The 18,965-nt window shown below is 49.3% G+C and overlaps 1 protein-coding gene across 2 annotated transcripts in view; it reads right to left on the bottom strand.

Moving 5' to 3' along the window:
* Window positions 1-14,838, bottom strand: part of XPR1 (xenotropic and polytropic retrovirus receptor 1) — a 117,643-nt gene extending 102,805 nt beyond the window's left edge. Inside the window, exons 1-2 of one of the 2 annotated variants that reach the window (XM_054073679.1) lie at window positions 14,615-14,838; window positions 4,908-4,959 (exon numbers count right to left, since the gene is read on the bottom strand). In XM_054073679.1, the coding sequence (XP_053929654.1) occupies window positions 4,908-4,959; window positions 14,615-14,683 (121 nt within the window). In that variant the 5' untranslated portion in view covers window positions 14,684-14,838. Of the gene's footprint in view, window positions 1-4,465; window positions 4,616-4,907; window positions 4,960-14,614 lie in introns of those variants that run through there. The other variant, XM_054073680.1, reaches the window with a different exon arrangement.
* Window positions 14,839-18,965: the final 4,127 nt, after the last annotated feature.

Genomic DNA, 18,965 nt, shown 5'->3' with positions numbered 1-18,965 from the left:
ATCCACTAAGATTACTTATCACCCTAAAGAATAGTGGTTTATTTACTTAGTAACACAAATATAAATCCAAACGAAGGATTTTTAGTCATCAGTTAACACAGTCAATGGGTTCCAAATGAAAGCAGAAACAAGGGTGTAACCGCACAGGACACACAGCGAGAGCTGGCACTCTCAGGATGTCCCAAACCCGCACCTCTTGCGTTCCTAATCCAGCACAAGCGAATAGATGAACGCACAGATTGCAGATACCAGCAGAGGGTCTCTATCAGCACTAACACTATCCCCCTAGCAATCATACACTATTTTAACATCAGCTGTTAATTCTGGGTTGGAGTCCTCCCCTCCCCCCTACTCCTACACTGTTACACCAGCCCCACACAGCCTTTCCACAAGCAGTGATCCTGGTTCGAAAACTGCCGCTGGAATTCAGGATTGGGTATAAGCGGAACAAGTAATCTCTACAATAAGAGGATACAAAAGAACGTTCTTGTCCCATCTGATATTACAACAACATTTGTTTATGCAAGTATTAAAGGTAGGTTAAATTTCAATATCTGAAAGACAAATATTCTAGGAAATAATATTTAGAGCGGACCCTGCCCATTCGAGCAGATAATCAGAATGAATAATTTACAGCCACACTTTCATCTCCACTGTAGTCGAGAAGAGCTGCATCATAAGGAGCTTGGGGAGATGCCGACACATCTGCTCACCAAGTGGAATAATCAGGAGGACTCCAAGCAACAGTGGTCCAGTAACCTGCTTTACTTAGGTGACAAATGGGACAGGAAGCAGTGGGAGGAACAGGGAATGAAAAAAAAAAAAAAACCCCAGCGTGCTCATGGCGAGGTCAGTATTTCATTCTTTTTTGATACTGCACATTCTGCTGGGAGAAAACTAGCGCTATGCTGGGTTTTCACCTCTAAATTGTCACAAATTCTTCGTAAACGTAACTCAGGGTCGAGGACGGATGCCTGCTCACACTGACCTGGCGCACTTGCCTGCAGGCCTTACTCCCGTGCCACAAGGACTCAGAAGCTGAGAATAACATCACGGCAGCATCAATTCATTCAGTAACAGTAAGCAGCACATAACAAACAGCTAAGAAAGCAAATATGCATCAAAGAATTCTCCAGAAATTCAAGCAGCTGGGAACCAAGCATCATTTGATGCTTTTTCCAGTGATGCTTACAAGATTCAATTAGCAGACTAAACACTAATTTTGTACAGATGTTGTTCAGGTAGAAGGATGGTGCAAGTTCCATAGGGGAAACCCCTGCAAAAAGCCAATGAGCATCTGGAGGAATAACAGTGGCGTATAGAAAACGGTCATTACAAAGCAGACAGACTGGGGGGGAATATCTTTGAAGAGATGAAAGAAATCTATGTGTACAGCTAGGAACTGCCAAAAGAGGTATGCGTGCAGTCTGTATAACTCCCGTGAAACACAGGGAGCCACAGCACCTTGCAGTAGTGTCAGGGGACAGCAAAAAACTATGCTCTCCTATTGTACAGCCTTGGCAAGTTTTCCTTATTAGCATCTACACGGATTTTGGTCAGCACTGCAGTCTGTGTTTGTTACCTAGAGACAGGAAAAAGCAGAACAACATAGGTATGATTCAGCATCGCACAATGAGAAGGGTCACCATGTTAACTAGGTAACCAGCAGAGTAAACTGCACAATTTAGAACCCAAACCCTGTTGCCAGCAACACTTTGTCCACTAAAATAGCAGTAGGACCATCAGTTCTGAGCCACTCTGAAGCCAGCTGTGTTTGCCCACATCCCAACCACAAACAGGAGGTTCCTAAATACAAACCCAAGGAAAGCTGTTAATGATGCATGGTTTACCTATTACCTGCCTTGCCTGTTACTTACAACAAGCCTTGGTCGAATACCACTTTTTTCTTTTTTAAAGAGTTCCCAAAACGCTTCCAGCATACAACTAAGCAATACAAGCACTGCTGTATGTAAACAAATTTTACCAACTGATACAGTAAGCAGCCTGCAGCAGAAATCTAAGCAACTCATTCACAAGCCCTGAATTACACATCCAGCCGAGCAGAATAAGTACCAGGAATAGCCTCAGCTTCGGCATTCAAAATCCCTCTTCTTCGCAGTCCAATGTATTAACAGAAGATTAGCTTTACAATACATACAAGGTAAATGAAAACCAACTGCACGCTCCTACAGTGTGCCTGTGATTGAGTAGATCAGTTAGCAAACGGATTTTAGTCAAACCAGTCTAAAGTCATATTATATTAGGCTCCTCCTGGGAAGCTGGTTTCAGCCACACGATCCTGTAGTTTCTGTGCAAAACTCAGCATAGCACAGAGGCATCCATCACAAAATCCATATTAAAGTGAAAACCTGCAAGGGATTTGTTCTGCCTCCTCCGACAGGGCCTACAGCAGTGTTTTGGGCACAGTTTGTATGCAGTCACACCAAACCCAGCCTAAGGCTTCTGTGAGCAAAGGCAGGAGGGCTTAAAGGAGAAGGAATCAACAAGGATGGAGAAACACCTGGTCTTGATCTATGTCCAGCACAAGCCCTTCCTAAAGCTGCAGCTCATAGAAAGCCATCGCCCTTCCCTCTCTCACCTCTGCGCTCCTACGGGCAGTGACAGAAAAGCCCATCAGCTCAAGTAGAGCTGCCCGGACAGACAGCTCAGCCGCTCCGGCACAAACAGCCACACACACCCCATCCTCAGCCACACACAAGCTGCAGGGGGGAACCCAGAGACTGAAGCGGAAAACAGACTCCAGATGGACAGAGAGGGGAAAGAACACACTGTGAACAAACTTTTTTAAACCCCACCACCAGGCACATGCTGACAGTCACTTAATGAAGGAATTAATATAGCTGCTTTCTACCTAAAGAAGGTCAGACAAAGCAGAGTTAAACATCAGGAGTTCAATACAGTCTGGATAATTTCCTTCTCCACAGTACAGAGGAAGAAACATCATCTCCGCCTCCCATAAAAACAAAACAGAAGATGCTTTTCCTAAACAGAACAATGTTGGGTCATTACTTTCCTTTTGTTGAGGTTCATAAAGCATCAAAGGAGGCAGAAGCACAAGTTAAAATCCTTCTAACATTTAAAAGAACAAATGCAATACCACATCATTTTATTCTTCATCTTCTCTCCCTTTGCCAAATAGGTTTGCATACAGACATCACAGAACATCGGTACATCACAAGAACTTTGAAACAAAGAAATCAAAACGCTGTTATAACACTTTGGAGTTTTGCGGCAAGCAACTCAAAGCCCACTCTGAAATTCTAGGTATCCAAGCAAAACCCAGTAAGTCACAATCAAACATTAGACTACAAAAGTTTACTAGACAGACACCATTTGCTCCGATTGTCATTAATGAATTGATGGATTGAACAAAGAAAGAAAAGTCTTGTAAATGCTCTAGTCTTCCACAAAACTAATGCTGGACTTTCAACAAAATCAGCAAGTTCTCTTTAGAAGTTAATAAAGCCCGTTTGGCCTGCACACAACCCTCTAATTCCTCTTGGACCGAAAATGGATTCTGTGCTGGGGGGGAGAGAGGGTCTCCAGGTTTGTGGGTGTTTTTAAGCAATTTTGCCACTCAAAAAAATAAAGCCACACTTTCCTCTTTTGCCTGTGTATTGCTGGCAAGTTTTATTTAGTTTTCCAAAAACAACCTGTTGGTTTCAGATGATGCTAGGACCATAACCTCTATAAATCTAGTTGTCGGACCCACACTTTAGAGACAAGGGCGATTGATTTAAGAATACTAGCAGGCTGAGTCAAGTAAGCAACCAAGTGGCAGGTTAAACCCCAAAAATTATACCTGGCTGAGCATTGCTTCAATGAAGTTTTCAGTTCAGATTCTGCCTTTGAAGAGTATAACAAAGGACTGTCCCATCACACACACACACACACTTGGTGTATCAACTGTGGCAGGTGTCGTTTTAAAATTCTAATCAAAGAGCAGGTAGAATCAAATAAAAAAAGTCTATATTCCACATTATTTTAACTATGTCATAGCTCATTTCCCATTTCTAATTAACACAAAGAAAGTAGACACTAAGTTAATATTAACCATGATAATTCATGTCAGCTTCCGCTCTTTAAACGTGGAAGAAAGAAGCCCAGAGCCGCATTCAGAGAGGTTAGTAAAATTAATACTGCAATGCAACACCCCACTGAAAATAAGGAAGGTAAGAAGGTTAAAACTAGTTTGAAACCCACAAGAAGGGCAAGAAAGCAGGGAGTGAAGCAACACAAAGGCAAGAACTATTCAGTACTTCAAAGACAATGAAAAGAAGGAAGATAAAACAAGTAGAGGGCTCTACTGAGAAATTTTGCACAGATCATCGCTTAACTAAACAAACTATTTAAAATGCACAGAGCTTAAAACCAAAAACTGTATTTAAAAGAATCTATCTAGAGAACTCAGTGGCCATAAACACATGAAAATGAGAAAATATACCCTTGTGGATGTATAAGAGGTAGCACAGCATTCAGGGAGGATGCAGAACCAAAAGGATGAGACTCTCCCAGTTCCAGTCACCAGTAACCAGGACTCAGCATCTCTAGCACGCTGATCTCCCAAAGTGGCCAGCAGCCACGGGAAAACAAAGGTCTATTCTCAAGGGATGGAGAAAGTACTTCCACCAGTGAATGTCCTTATAAGCAAAAGGAATCCAGCTGTCAAAGTCCCAAACCATACAAAGACACGTATTGTCCAAGTGACAGAGGACAAAGAGTTCTAACAATCAAAACCAGCATGTGGGCTGTGAAAGGCCAGGCATGTGCCCATCAGTGTATTAAGTTTACCAATTTAGGAGGACTGAGGACAGAGTAGCAAGCGAGACTAGGTATCCAGCACCCAATGCCAAGAAAAACATGATACTCGGTTACGATTTGCTTACCTTCTATAGAAGGGGCCTGGTCCACAGCTGCATATAGCATCTCTTTCAAAGCCTGCAAGGGAGAAAACAAAGAATATAGTTAGTATCAAAAAATAAATTACATTATTTTGATATGCCTGTTTGAAAACAAAACTAAAGCCTTTTTATCCCCCAGACTGACACAGAAAGCTATGGAACGTGATGTCAATGCTATCACACATATTTCTGCTAATAAGAGAAACACGAGTTCACATTTACTGACTGCTTTGTCTGAAGCCTGATACCTTAATAACCTATAAAAATTCTTCCAACTATATTTATCAATATCTTAGGAAAAATGTTTCCTGGTTGGTAGGATGTTGAAAGTTTTTACGTTTAAAAAAAACCAAAACTGTTGCGTGACACAGAGGGAGTTTGTCAAGGCAAACGGAAGAAAAGCAGCCTCGGGGATTTCTTATTACTGTTATATAGGAACACAGAATAACACATATATCCTAAAAGCTGAAGACAGCATGACGAAGGAGATTAGGGAACCAGGGGTGATGGCCTTCTCTCGAGGTGAAAACTGAAGGACAACATTAACACAGGCCAGAATTATTAACCAGCTTTTCACATCCAAGAGGCACCATGTGCTGCCTCCCAGGAACCACGGCACCAGCCGCTCACCCACGTTCGGATCATTGGTGCCAGAGATCAGCAAAGCAGGCAGCAAGAGCAGGAGGCAAGGATGCTCCTACAGCTCCATACCCAGCAGTAACCCCTTCCGTTACCAGAGCCAGGAGGGAGGCACCACATCAGGCACCTCAACCCTCACAGTTCCTGCTCAGATGAGGTCTTTTCATACAGTTATTAAGACACCCTTATTACTCCAGCTATAGACTAAAGATTTATGGTGTGACACATCACAAGTGCAAGCAAGAATCAAATAAACTGAATTCAGATCGATGGCTAAAGGAACAGACTGAACTGTAATTTTGGAACTAGTAGCCACCAGGAAGGGCCCATTCCTTTTACCGAGTGGTTTGTTCACATATCACCCACATCACTTGATAATGCACATACTGAACGTCAGCACGCTTCATACACAGCTGCTGTGAAAACATTTTATTCCCCCACTTTTGAGCCCACAGAAATGTAACACACAAAAGTCACTCAGGTCTTTCAAGTTTCCTGTCTCTTTTGCCCGTTTCCCAATTTATCTAATACTTGTATAATCCTACACCTCTGTCTTTGCCATCTTGTGTGTCCATCCAGGTTCTGCCTCCAGTCAAAACATCACAGCCTAAACACCCTCAAGGCAAAACCCACAAGGTCAGCAGTTGGATACACGGTACTGTTGTAACACAGTGTTTAGGAACCTGTTAAGTAAATCCAAGGTCTAAAGGACATGTCTGTTTATCACAAGATATCGCAGGTGGCAGCTCAGGCATCTCTCAAAGGTCTCACTCTCCTGGCTACACAGGTCTCAACAAAGGTCACTTGCAGAATTGTTTCCCCAACTGAGCCATTGCTGAACGATCCTTGTTCCAGCAGTGCAGCTCTCCTCTCCTCTCAGTGCTTTTTGGAATTCCTCCCAAACACGGTCCGCTTCAACCGTGTTCCCCCTGTGAGTCACTAACTCATGATCTGCCTCCATGCATCAAGTGGCCAAAAAGCCTTCCCCCTTTTTCATCCCACTCATCAACCTCGCCTACCTGTAACTTTTACCATGAACCACAACCACACGGCATAGCAGAAACCAACCTGAAGAGACAGCAAATTGAAAGTCACTGTAACAAGAACTCCATCCCTTACCCAGCCAGAGGCAAACCTGCAGTGCACTTCCTATCTCTGGTTTTATTACTCATTAAAATAATTAAAAAGGACAACAACACTTGACAGTCCTGGACGAAACAGTCTTGAAAGCCAAAGGTGTCAGTCATCCCGCAGACTCCTCCCTGTGCAGACTGACAAATTACAGCCTGGCAGCTGCAGGGCAGCAGATTTTGTTACCGCTTACCTGACCTATATAAGTAAACTAATAACCGGCAAGCGAAAGGCTCAGCACTCCTTCACACCTAAAATACTGAGTCCTCTGGATCACAGGATTTTAGAAATTATTGTTTCAAAAAGTTATCCATCATTGCCAAGTTCAAACATTTAAGAAATACTCCTGCCCTCAAATCACAGAATCAACGTTTTGGGTTGGAGAGGAACTCAAAGCGCATCCAGTTCCAATCCCCCTGCCATGGGCAGGGACATCTCCCACTAAATCAAGTTGCTCCATGGCCCATCCAACCTGGCCCTAAACACCTCCAGGGATGGGGCAGCCACAGCTTCCCCTGGGCAACCTGGGCCAGGGCCTCACCACCCTCACAGGAAAACATTTCTTCCTAAGATCTCATCTCAATCTCCGCTCCTTCAGCTGAAAACCATTCCCGCTTGTCCTGTCCCTGCACTCCCTGAAAATGAGCCCCTTCCTAGCTTTCCTGTAGGCCCTCTTTAAGTATTGGAAGGCTGCTCTAAGCCTTGGAGCCTTCTCTTCTCCAGGCTGAACGACCCCAACTCTCTCAGCCTGTCCTCGTATAGGAGGTTCTCTGGCCCTCAGATCATCTCCACGGCCTCCTCTGGACTCACTCCCAACAGATCAATGTCTTGTCTGTGTTGAGGGCTCCAGAACCGAATGCGGAACCCCAGGCGAGGTCTCACAAGAGCACAGTAGAGGGGTAGAATGCCCTCCCTCAACCTGGCGGTCACACTTCTTCAGATGCAACCCAGGATACGGCGGGCTTCCTGGGCTGCAAGAGCACATTGCTCACTCATGTTGAGCTTCTCATCCACCAGCACTCCCAAGTCCTTCCTTCCCCTCAGGGCTGCTCTCTATCCTTTCTCCACTTAGCTTATAGTTGTGCTTGGGACAGCCCCAACCCAGGTGCAGGACTTTGCCCTTGGCCTTGTTGAACTTCGTGACATTCACACTCATCTCTCCAGACTGCCAAGTTCTCAAACAAGACTGAGTTACTTCCTTACTCTACATTGCGCTAGTGATACACCTTGCGCTCGCAGGGAACTTGTATAAATGTATATCAGAGAACAAAATCAAAGCAGAAAGAAAACACACTTACAAATGCTACTGTCAAACCTTAACAGCGAACAAGTTCAAGGACAAAAACCCTTAAACTGCTAGAACAAAAACGATGTTTTAAACAAGCAGCTTTCAAACCACTTATGCTCTTCAAAGTTCGTCCGCTAACGCCCAGAAGGACAAACAGTGAAATAGCACAACAGATTTGTGTCAGGAGGTGGCAAGCCTGGGTGCGAACTGCCGATCACGAAGCAGGGTTTGATGAGCAGAATTGGCCACCTCCCAAAAATCAAATGCCTGTTTCTGGAAGAGAGACTCCGAAGGCAAGCGGGCCATCGCAGCTATCAGTTTCGGTTTCCCCACCTACTTCCTGATGGAGGCTGTGTGGTGGAGAAATGATTTCTAAAACTTAGCAACCTCCTTCTCTTCTCCAAAGTACTTAAAACCTGGAGCCTCCTTAAGGAGAAGGGAAGTCACCTGCTCATACCTTTTACCCATCTCTCCCATGAACTTCGCACCTCCAATAACTGTTCTGATTCTCCTTCTTCTTCAGATGCTGCAATTCCAAAGGTACCCAGCACTTTTTATTTAAAAACACCATCAGACTTCTGCATCCAGATAAATAGACTCAGGCCAGATTAACTGAAACAAAACTGCCATCTGGCAGCTGTAGGACTCCCTCGAATTCTCAGCAGCCGGACGTGCAGAGGTACGTTTCCGTTTAGAAGCCTGAGCAGACAGAGCAACCCTCCCCTCTTTCTCCTACAAGCACTCCACAGATGGACACGAGAGCAAAGCAGATCCGCAGTGTGATGTGGGGATAAACAGAAGACTAGCAACCAACCCAACAATTTCATTGCATCACAAAGGACGTGTTATATCTAGGGAAGCACGCTCTTAGCAAAAAAACCCATCACTAACAGTTACCTTAATTTCTTCAGTACTCACTATGTGAGAGAATTCTGTTGACTGACACAAAAAGATGAGATTTTGTTTGTTTTCGTATTTTAGTTTTACACCAAAGGAACTGAAAGTAAATGAATGGTTCAAAACTTACGGTTTCAAGACAAGAAGCGCACTGAAGCACAATGCGCCGTTTAACTGCCTGGGAAAAGGCTACTAACTTCACAGAAGATGCTGCCAGATCCTCCAAAAGGGGTCAAACCAAACCTTTTCACTCCCACAGCGAGAATCAGGGCATATCCACAGGTCAGCGCCCAGTTGCACAGCGAGAACAGCGGAGCTGTGGGAGCCGGGAGCCCAGGTCAGTGTAGGAGGCAGCAAGCACTCCTAAAACCACCACTCCCCTCTGCTGTCAGCTTGGCATCAAGGAGGCAGAGGGTACAGACACTTTTAACAGACTGGAAGCTTTTGGGTGGCAGCACTGAAATCTGGACCAAAGCTATTTAAAACTTTGGCATATTTAGCATTTAACATCATTAACATGCCTTTCCACAAATTAAGCATTTGTCAATACATTGTTTAAACTCAATTGCACCCAGGGAGGAGCCTGATAATGACACTCAGTACTTCAACAGTAAAAACGCCCCTTTACATTGGGACTACGTATTTCACTGTTGCCACTGGTCCTCCCATAAAGCCCCCCTCAATATCTGCACCCACTCAGGTTTCAAGAACCATCCGCTGGAAATGGGATAGTAAATGTGAAATGTAAAATTTGCGTGCTTTCACGCAATCTTCAGAATGAAAACTTGCAATGGAAAATCAGATCGTGATTTGTGTAAAGCTCCGTGTTACTCAGTTGACTCAGTCGTAGCAAACGTCTTCGTGAAAAGCTGACTGAAGCAGAATAGCTTACATCATCATTTTTCTCCTTTCCTACAGGCCAAGTGCTCTTCCTTAGAAATCAGACAAACAGTAATGGTCACTGCAGAGCTTTTGCTGAGAGGAAACAAGAAGCTACACCACAGCTATCAAAATATATCTTCTTTTTCCCTGATTAAAAGGGAATGCATTTTTCTCTGAAGATCTTCAACTGACCAAGCACTCGCCCTAAACCTGGGCAACTTTGAAACTTCCTACAAGCAGTGTTATAATACTTAAATTTTTGTCGGAAGAAAAAGATTACACTAATGTTAAGAACTTTCAGGACTCTTGAGTTGTTAAAGACCATTCGAAAGTGAAACTAGATTTTGAGGTACTCAAAACAAAACAGTCTCATTCTTCTTCCGGGTGTTATCAGCAACAGACGACATCCTTCTCCTGGCCTGACTGCAAGTTATGTGAGACAAAGCTCCTCCTGCGCATTTGACCAAAGCAGATACACACCACTGGGTGAGGACCTCACAAGTCACCTGGGTCTTGTTGCACATCAGGGCTGCACGAGCCACCTGCCCTCCCATGGAAATAACTACAAATATCAGAGCAGAAAAATAAGATAACTGCATGTAAGTTTTACAACATGAAATGACTTGGAGAAAGGAATTTCTATACTATCATCTAGTCCTTTCATCAGCATCATGAACTGGATATGGGGAGCCGCTGGGAACAGGAATAACCCTTTCAGAGTTAAAAATGTATACAACCACTCCAAAACAGTGCAAGATTATTGTTCAAATTAAGAAGGAAAAGATAAAAACTGTCAGATGAAGAAACATTTTAATGCTATTAAATACACAAATCGCTTTTTAAAGTTTCACCGCGACGCATGCAATAAGCGATATAGCACCCAAGTCACGAGAGCAGCACTTAGCCTTACATTTGCTGATCAAAAACTCAGATTTTTCCTTGACAAAGGAGGGCTACAGGCTTTTTCCCTCAAGTATAACCAAGAAGTATAAACCGAGGCAGCGCCGGCCTTTTACACACCGCACCCACACGACCACCAGTTATTGAATAATAAATGCCAGACTCTTCCATTACTGTAATATGCATGAGCGGGAGGCTGACTCACGTTCAGCCGGCTGCAACAAGAGAAACAAAGAGTTTTGGAACTTATTACTAAAACGGAGGGCGAGAGCTTTGTTTTTATTCGCTCTATGTTAAGCTATCAATCCAAGGAGGAGATCATTTGAAGTCTAAAAACAATAACAATTTGGTAGAAGTTTTTTACTGAAATCTATCTTTATTTTAAATTGAGATGGGGGCAGGGAGAATGATGTAATAATACTGCCCTAGTTAATAAAACATCTGAAAATTAACCTCCTGTAATCAAACCAGTGGCTGATAAGCAGCAGAGTTCTTCACACATTAATCGAGGTGCCATAGTTCACTGGGTCCCCTCTTCATCTATCTGGTCAGCATGCAGCCAGACATTCTTCTGCCCTTCGATCTCCTCCTTGCCTAACCCTTCAAATCTTCCCTTAGGAAGCGTTCTGTTTCCCAGAACAGAAAACTACTCCTGCCTGCATAAGCCATCGGAGATGCCATGCAGAAACGAGCTGGTACTTAGTTTTACCAAGACAACGGTTTCCCCCTTCTCAAAAACTGATGCGTTATGCAGTCATCTAGCTGTCCACGCAACTCAAGGAGATCGTAATTTTGTTCTAAGGTCAACTTTGAATGCAGTTTTTATTTAATCATCTATTCCTTTGCAGCCAGGTAAAGGAAAACAAAGGACCAGTCAAAAGGGCAGACACAGACTCTAAGCTCAATGCTATAACAAAGCCAGCTAAGATGAACATGGTTTTCCTTGCAAATGCAGACAGATTAATAGGGATACTAGAAATAAATCCCTGTTATAGTCCCGGAGAGGAAATACAAGCCTTCACACGGGAACAAACGTTGCATGGCTTTGACTGACTCCATCAGTCAAGAAGTTTTGCTGATCGTCGCTCTCCTATAACCACCTTTCCATTGTCGAGGTTTAATTATTACTTGTGGAAAAGACCGGCATCCCTGGCACCAAGACTGTTACAGCTAACGCTGAAATAGGACACGGTTTTACTCCAAATAACCACCTTCAGCTTCATCTGGTTAAACTGAAGTCAGGCACCACTGTGACAAATCTGCAACGAAGCAATCCGTGCGACCTTTAGAAAGCTGCTACGATAAAACCTGAAAAGCTGTATTCTGCAAGTAATTCACGATTAATGCAGCAGAACTTTGTGTAAACAGCGCTCGTAAATGCTGTTCACCTGAAATCAAGTACGGAATTGCACGTCGCAAAGCTTTTTTTGGGCTTCTAGTTAAAAAGAAGGCGATGGATGCCGGGTCTGCTGCCCTGGGGGAGCTGCTCCGGGGAGCTGCCAGCATCGCCGCCCTGCAGGAGGGTGAGCTCGGCTCCTGGCGGGTGCTGCGCGGCCACCACTCGCCCCTCCGGCCCTGGGTGTCTTGGCAGGGAGGGCGAGAGCTGCCCCCAAGTCACAGCTCCTCTGCCTGCCCGTGGGGGCCGAGAGGGGAGCGGTGTGCCCCGAGGCAGTGGGGGGTACCCCAAAGCAAGGGAACGGGGTGCCTTGGAGCAACAGGGGTACATGGGGGAGGGGCAAAGAAGCAAGCAGGGAGCCCAGGAGCACGAAGGGAGATGGAAGAGGGGGTGCCCCAAAGCAGTGGGGGTGCATGGGGAAGGTGTCCTGGAATAGTGTGGGGCGCTGTCGCAGAGCAGCTCGGGGGTGCAAGGAGGAGGAGGGGTACCCCAGAGCACCAGGGGTGCATGTGGGAGGTGCCCTGGAGCAAAAGAGTGTGACCCAAAGCAGCTGAGGGGCTGCAAGGAGGAGAGGGTGCCCCAGAGCAACAGGGGTGCATGGGGTACAGCGCGCCCCACATCATAGCAGGGTGCCCCGGAGCAGCAGGGTTTTGGGGGGAAGGGGGGGTGTCCCGGAGCATGGGGGGGTTGCATGGGGGCTGTTGGCACCCCAGAGCATGTGGGGCACATGGAGGGGGATGTCCTGGAGTAGCAGGATCGGGGAGGGGGGAGCGGTGCATGGGGGGTTGTTCCAGACCACACGGGGTACCTCATGTGGGGTGCATGGGGGGTGCCCCAGAGCGCAAGGGGGCTGCATGGGGAGCGCATGGCGGGGTGCCTGGAGCACAGGGAATGCACTGGGGGGGTGAATGAGGGGGTGCCTGGAGCACAGGGGGTGCACGGGGGGGATGAATGAGGGGGTGCCTGGAGCACAGGGGGTGCACGGGGGGGGGGGTGAATGAGGGGGTGCCTGGAGCACAAGTGGATGAATGGGTGAGGTGTATGGAGGGGTGCCCCAAAGCACAGGGGGTACATGGGGTACACATGAGGGGGTGCATGAAGGGGTGCCCTGGAGCATAATGGCTGCAAGGGGCATGCATGAAGGGGTGCATGGGGGATGCCGCAGAGTACGGGGGTGCATGGGGCATGCATGAGGGGGTGCTCCGGAGAACAGGGGGTGCATGGGGCATGCATGAGGGGGTGCATGGGGGGAGTGCCCCGGAGCACAGGGGGTGCATGGGGCATGCATGAGGGGGTGCATAGGGGGTTGCCCCGGAGCATAAGGGCTGCATGGGGCATGCATGGGGCATGCATGAGGACCTGCCGTCCCCGGGCAGAGGTGGGGGCTGCCAGCCCTTCCCTGGCCTCGGTTCCCGTTCCCACCGGCTGCCCCAGGAACAACCCCCCAAAAGCCTTCATTTTTCCCAAAACCCCCTTCTGTTTATCCCCCAAGCCTCCGACCTTTGTCCCCGCACCGAGAGGTTACGGGCAGCAATTAATTAATTAATCGGGCAGCCAGCACGGAGTCCCAGCCCCGGGGCCGGGAGGAGCCGGGATCGCTCCCCAACACCGGGCGGGCACCGGGAGAGAGGAAAGAACAGGGCCAGCGGGGAGCGGAGCCGGGAGAACCGGGACCGGGGCGGGGGGAAGGAAGGAACCGGGGGAACGGGGAAAAACGGCACTAGGAGGGAACCGGCACCGGGATAGAGAGTGAGGAACCGGCACAGGAGGAACCGGGAGGAAAACCGGGACCAGGGGGAGGAACCGGCAACGCGACTGGGGGGGATAACGGCCCAGGGAGACCAGGACCGGGGGAAACCGGCACCGGGATGGGGTGGGAAGGGAGGCAGGGACTAGCACGGCAAGGAGGGAAACCGGTACCGGGGAGGGAACAGGTACCGGGAGAAAGGAACCGGCACCGGGGGAGAGAGTGGAGCCGGGGAGGGACGGCAGAGGGTCCAGCGGGGGGAGGAGGCAGGGACCGGCACCGGGAGGGGGGGGAACCGGGATGGGGGGGAACCGGGACCGGGAGGGGGGGGAACCGGGATGGGGGGGGACCGGGACCGGGAGGGGGGGGAACCGGGATGGGGGGGAACCAGCACCGGGAGGGGGGGGACCAGCACCGGGAGGGGGGGGGGGGACCGGGACGGGGAGTAGGGGGACACCGCCACCGGGAAGGGTGAGCGGAGCTGGGGCGGGGGGGGAAGGCAGGGACCAGCACGGGAAGGGAGGGAACCGGCATCGGGTAGGGAACCGGGACCAGGAGAGGGAGGGTGGAGGGAACCGGCACCGGTACCCGGGGCGGTGGCAGAACCGGCGCTGGGACCTGGGCGGGGGTGAGAACGGGCACCGGGAAGGGGGAGCGGAGCCGGGGGGGGGAAGGAACCGGCACCGGGAGGGGAACTGGCACCAGTATGGGGGTAGGCAGCGGGACGGGAGCGGAGCCGGTAGCGCGGGGGTTGGGGGGGGGGGGGGGGGGAGAAGCGGCACCGGTACCGGGTCGCGGTGCCGCGTCCGTACCTCGTACTGGATGTACTGCTTCCGCCACTCGGGCGTGATATGCGCCGCGAGGTGCTCGGCGAACTTCATGGTGCCGGGTGGGCGCCCGCCTGCCCGCGGAGCCGCCGCCGCCGCACATGGGCCCCCGCCCGCCGCCCCCCGGGCCGCTCAGCGCCGCCCCGGCTGCACCAGCGGCAGCAGCGCCGCCATCTTCGCGGCGTCACCCGCGGCCCCGGCCCCGAAACGGGGCGGAACGGGACCGCCCCCGGGAGAGGGGGGAGCGGGGGGGGAATAGGGGGAGGAGGGGCGGGGGGAGGTGGGGGTGAGATGGAATAAGATGGGGAAAGGATGAGGATGGGGATGCAATAAGGTGGGATGGGGATGGGGATGAAGGTGGGATGAGATGAGGATGGGATCTGATGGGGATAAGTTGGAATAAGATGGGGAAAGGGTGAGGGTGAGGATGGGGATGGAGATGCAATAAGATGGGGATGGGATGGGCATGAGGATGGGGATGGGGATGGGGGTGAGATGAGATGCGGATGGGGTCTGATGGGGCTGGTGATGAGTTGGAAAGACGGGGAAAGGATGAGGGTGAGGGTGAGGATGAGGATGAGGATGGAGATGCAATAAGATGGGGATGAGATGGGGATGGGGATGAGGATGGGGATGAGATATGGATGGGGTCTGATGGGGCTGGGGATGAGTTGGAAAGGTGGGGAAAGGGTGAGGATGAGGATGGAGATGCAATAAGATGGGGATGAGATGGGGAAGGGGATGAAGGTGGGATGAGATAAGGGTGGGATCTGATGGGGATGAGTTGGAATAAGATGGGGAAAGGATGAGGGTGAGGATGGGCATGGGGATAAGGATAGGATGAGATGCGGATGGGGTCTGATGGGGCTGAGGATGAGTTGGAAAGGTGGGGAAAGGATGAGGATGAGGATGGAGATGGAGATGGAGATGCAATAAGATGGGGGTGAGATGGGGACGGGAATGGGGAAGAGGGTGAAGATGGGGATGGGGATGAAGGTGGGATGAGATGAGGATGGGATCTGATGGGGATGAGTTGGAATAAGATGGGGAAAGGATGAGGGTGAGGATGGGGATGCAATGAGATGGGGATGAGATGGGGATGGGGATGAGGATGGGGATGGGGATGAAGGTGGAATGAGATAAGGATGGGATCTGATGGGGATGACTTGGAATAAGATGGGGAAAGGATGGGCATGAGGATGGTGATGGGGATGAGGTTGGGATGAGGATGGGGATGCAATAAGATGGGCATGGCATGGGCATAAGGATGGGGATGAGGGTGAAGATGGGGATGGGGATGAAGGTGGGGTGAGATAAGGATGGGATCTGATGGGGATGAGTTGGAATAAGATGGGGAAAGGATGAGGGTGAGAATGGGGGTGAGGATGCAATAAGATGGGGATGAGATGGGGATGAGGATGGGGATGGAGATGAAGGTGGGATGAGATAAGGATGGGATCTGATGGGGATGAGTTGGAATAAGATGGGGAAAGGATGAGGGTGAGAACGGGGATGCAATAAAATGGGCATGGGATGGGCATAAGGATGAGGATGGGGACGCAATAAGATTGGCGTGGGATGGGGACAGGGATGAGGATGGGGATGGGGATGGGGGTGGGATGAGATGAGATGAGGATGGGGTCTGATGGGGCTGGGGATGAGTTGGAAAGATGGGGAAAGGATGAGGGTGAGGATGAGGATGCAATAAGATGGGGATGAGATGGGGATGAGGATGGGGATGGAGATGAAGGTGGGATGAGATAAGGATGGGATCTGATGGGAATGAGTTGGAATAAGATGGGGATGAGGATGGGATGGGTTGAATAAGATGGGGAAGGGATGAGGTTGGGGTGAATGGGGTCTGATGGGGATGAGGATGAGTTGGAATAAGATGGGAAAGGGATGAGGATGGGATGGGGATGGGTTGGAATAAGATGGGGATAGGATGAGATTAGGATGGGGATGGCAATCGGATAGAATGGGATGGAGTGGAGATGAGTTGGAATAAGATGGGGATGGACACGAGGATGGAATGGGATGTGGATGAGGATGATGGAATGGGATGGCAATGGGAAGGGGATGGGAGTGGAGATGGGGTGACAGTGGGAATGGGATGGGAAGCTTATGGAATGGCATGAGGGTGGGATGAAATGGAATAGGATGGGAATGGGATGGAATAGGATGAGCATAGTGATGGCAATGGGGATGGGATTGAATAGGATGGGGATGGGAATGGGATGGAATGAGATGAAGATGGGGGTTTGGGGATGGGATCGAAATGGGATGTGAAAGGGATGGCAGGGGAATGGAATGCTATGGAGTGGGATGAGGATGGGGATGAGATGGACTATAATGGGGATAGGAAGGTATGAGGATGGGGATGAGGATGGGATTGAATAGGATGGGGATAGGAATGGAATAGGATGGAATGGGATAAGGATGGGGATGGCATGGGAATGAGATGGAGGTGGGAATAGCATGGAGATGGATGTGAATTGGATGGGATGGAAATGGGAATGAGATGGGGATGGAATGGAATGAGGATGCAAGTAGGATGGTAATAGAGTGGGAGGAGATGGGATAGGGATGGGGATGGCATGGAGATAGGATTTGGATGGGGATGGGGATGGGAATAGGATGGGGAGAAGGGCAGCAGGGAGAGTGGTGTATGTGGGCGGGAAGAGGTGAGGGAGAGAGGAGGTACCAGCGAGGGAAAAGAGAGAGTGTGAGGATGGAGATGGAGGGGGAAAGTCGGAGAAGACAGGAAAAAGATGAGTAAGGATTGTGGGAGGAGAGAAATTAGGCTGAAAGGCCACAGAAATCCAGGGGAAGGCAAAGATAGAGAAGACGGTGCAAAGGAAAAGGAGGAGGGAAGAAAAAAGTTTTTAAAAGGAAAAATTTTCCAAGAGTTTCATCATGATGAAAGTTTCATGATGAAAGCTTTCACCCTCGTACCGCTTGTCATGCTGAGTGCAGGTGCTGCGCACACCGTGGCGGAGCAGAGGGTGAAGGGAAACCCAGGGCAGGGATAAGAGCCAGGCCCAGCTGTGCCAAGATGTGGCTGCCCCAGATACAGACACCTTTGGGTACCAGCATGTTCCGTACCCACTGCTTTATAGCCTGAGAGACCAGACTGGAGCCACTGGAGTGGGGCTGTGGCCCTCGGTCATCCCCTGGTGGCCCTAATCTTGTCCCTCCCCCTTTCCCAGACTGTGGGAATTTGCTGTGTTTGGGATTCATTTTGGTTTTCCTTCAAGCCTCCCAGCCTCCGGAGCTTTTTCCCGTACCCACACCAGGGCCAATCCCATCCCACCTGCCAGTTCCTTGGCGTGGCAGAATTCCTGCCCGCTGCCACAGGAGCATCATTCCTCTCGACGTCTGCGGGAGCAGAGCTCGTTTGCTGTGGGGATTTATGGGGGTACTGTCACAGGCCTGGGGACCTCTGATTTGCGAGCACTTTTACCCACACCAAGATTTACCCGGCAGTGCAGCAGCGATGCTCGCTGATACCATCTCTTAATTATGTTTGCAGAAAACCATTTAATGAATAAAGCTTCAATGCCCTTCGTCTGAAACTTCACACTCAGCAGCCGGCCCAGCGCTGACCTCCGTGCGAGCCAGCCGCTATGTCACAGCTTGACTTGCATTTAGCAGGTCACCGGGTTTTTAATGCATTACCTTTGCAATCTTGTACCAGATAAAATCACTCAGGATCTGAGCCTGCTCCCACCACGATCGGTGGTGCTGACTTCCGCGAGAGCAGACGAGATGGGAGGCTTTGCAGCTCTGACCTTTTGAATACTATCAGGCTTCCAGAGATAACGTGCGGCAAGGGGGGGCGGGGGGAAAACGGATTAAGACATAAATATTCTCTTTATTATTTGCTGGATGCATTGCATGAAATACATACCGTGGTGTATGACAAGTGATTATCTCCCAATACGGCAGCTTGCAAATTCAGCGACTGAATATAACTAGCGATCCTCCTGTCCCTTTGTATCTTGGAGAGTTTTTTACCCACCAATAAGTGCTATTTGTTTATTTAATCAAAATAAATGCTATTTATTGGTACTAAACAAAGGCAGACGATAGCAGGGGAGGCAGAGCAAAGGCTGGACTCCTTCTTGCACACCGTTGTCGTGTTCTCTAGCAACGTCTCTGTTTAAATATCTGATTGGCAAATCCCTGCCTCCCGTTATCAGACGCGCTTTGGGACCACACTTGGCATCATGACACTGTTTTGCTGCTCTGCTGGGACTGAGAGCTTTCAGACTCCTCGAAACCTTCCAAAACTCTCAGCTCCGCACGCCCATGGGCTGGGGAAGGAAAGCAGGGA

This window comes from Cuculus canorus, chromosome 8, assembly GCF_017976375.1.
Source record: "Cuculus canorus isolate bCucCan1 chromosome 8, bCucCan1.pri, whole genome shotgun sequence".
NCBI classification, from domain to species: Eukaryota; Metazoa; Chordata; class Aves; order Cuculiformes; family Cuculidae; genus Cuculus; species Cuculus canorus.
This window is presented reverse-complemented; position numbering and strand designations above follow the sequence as displayed.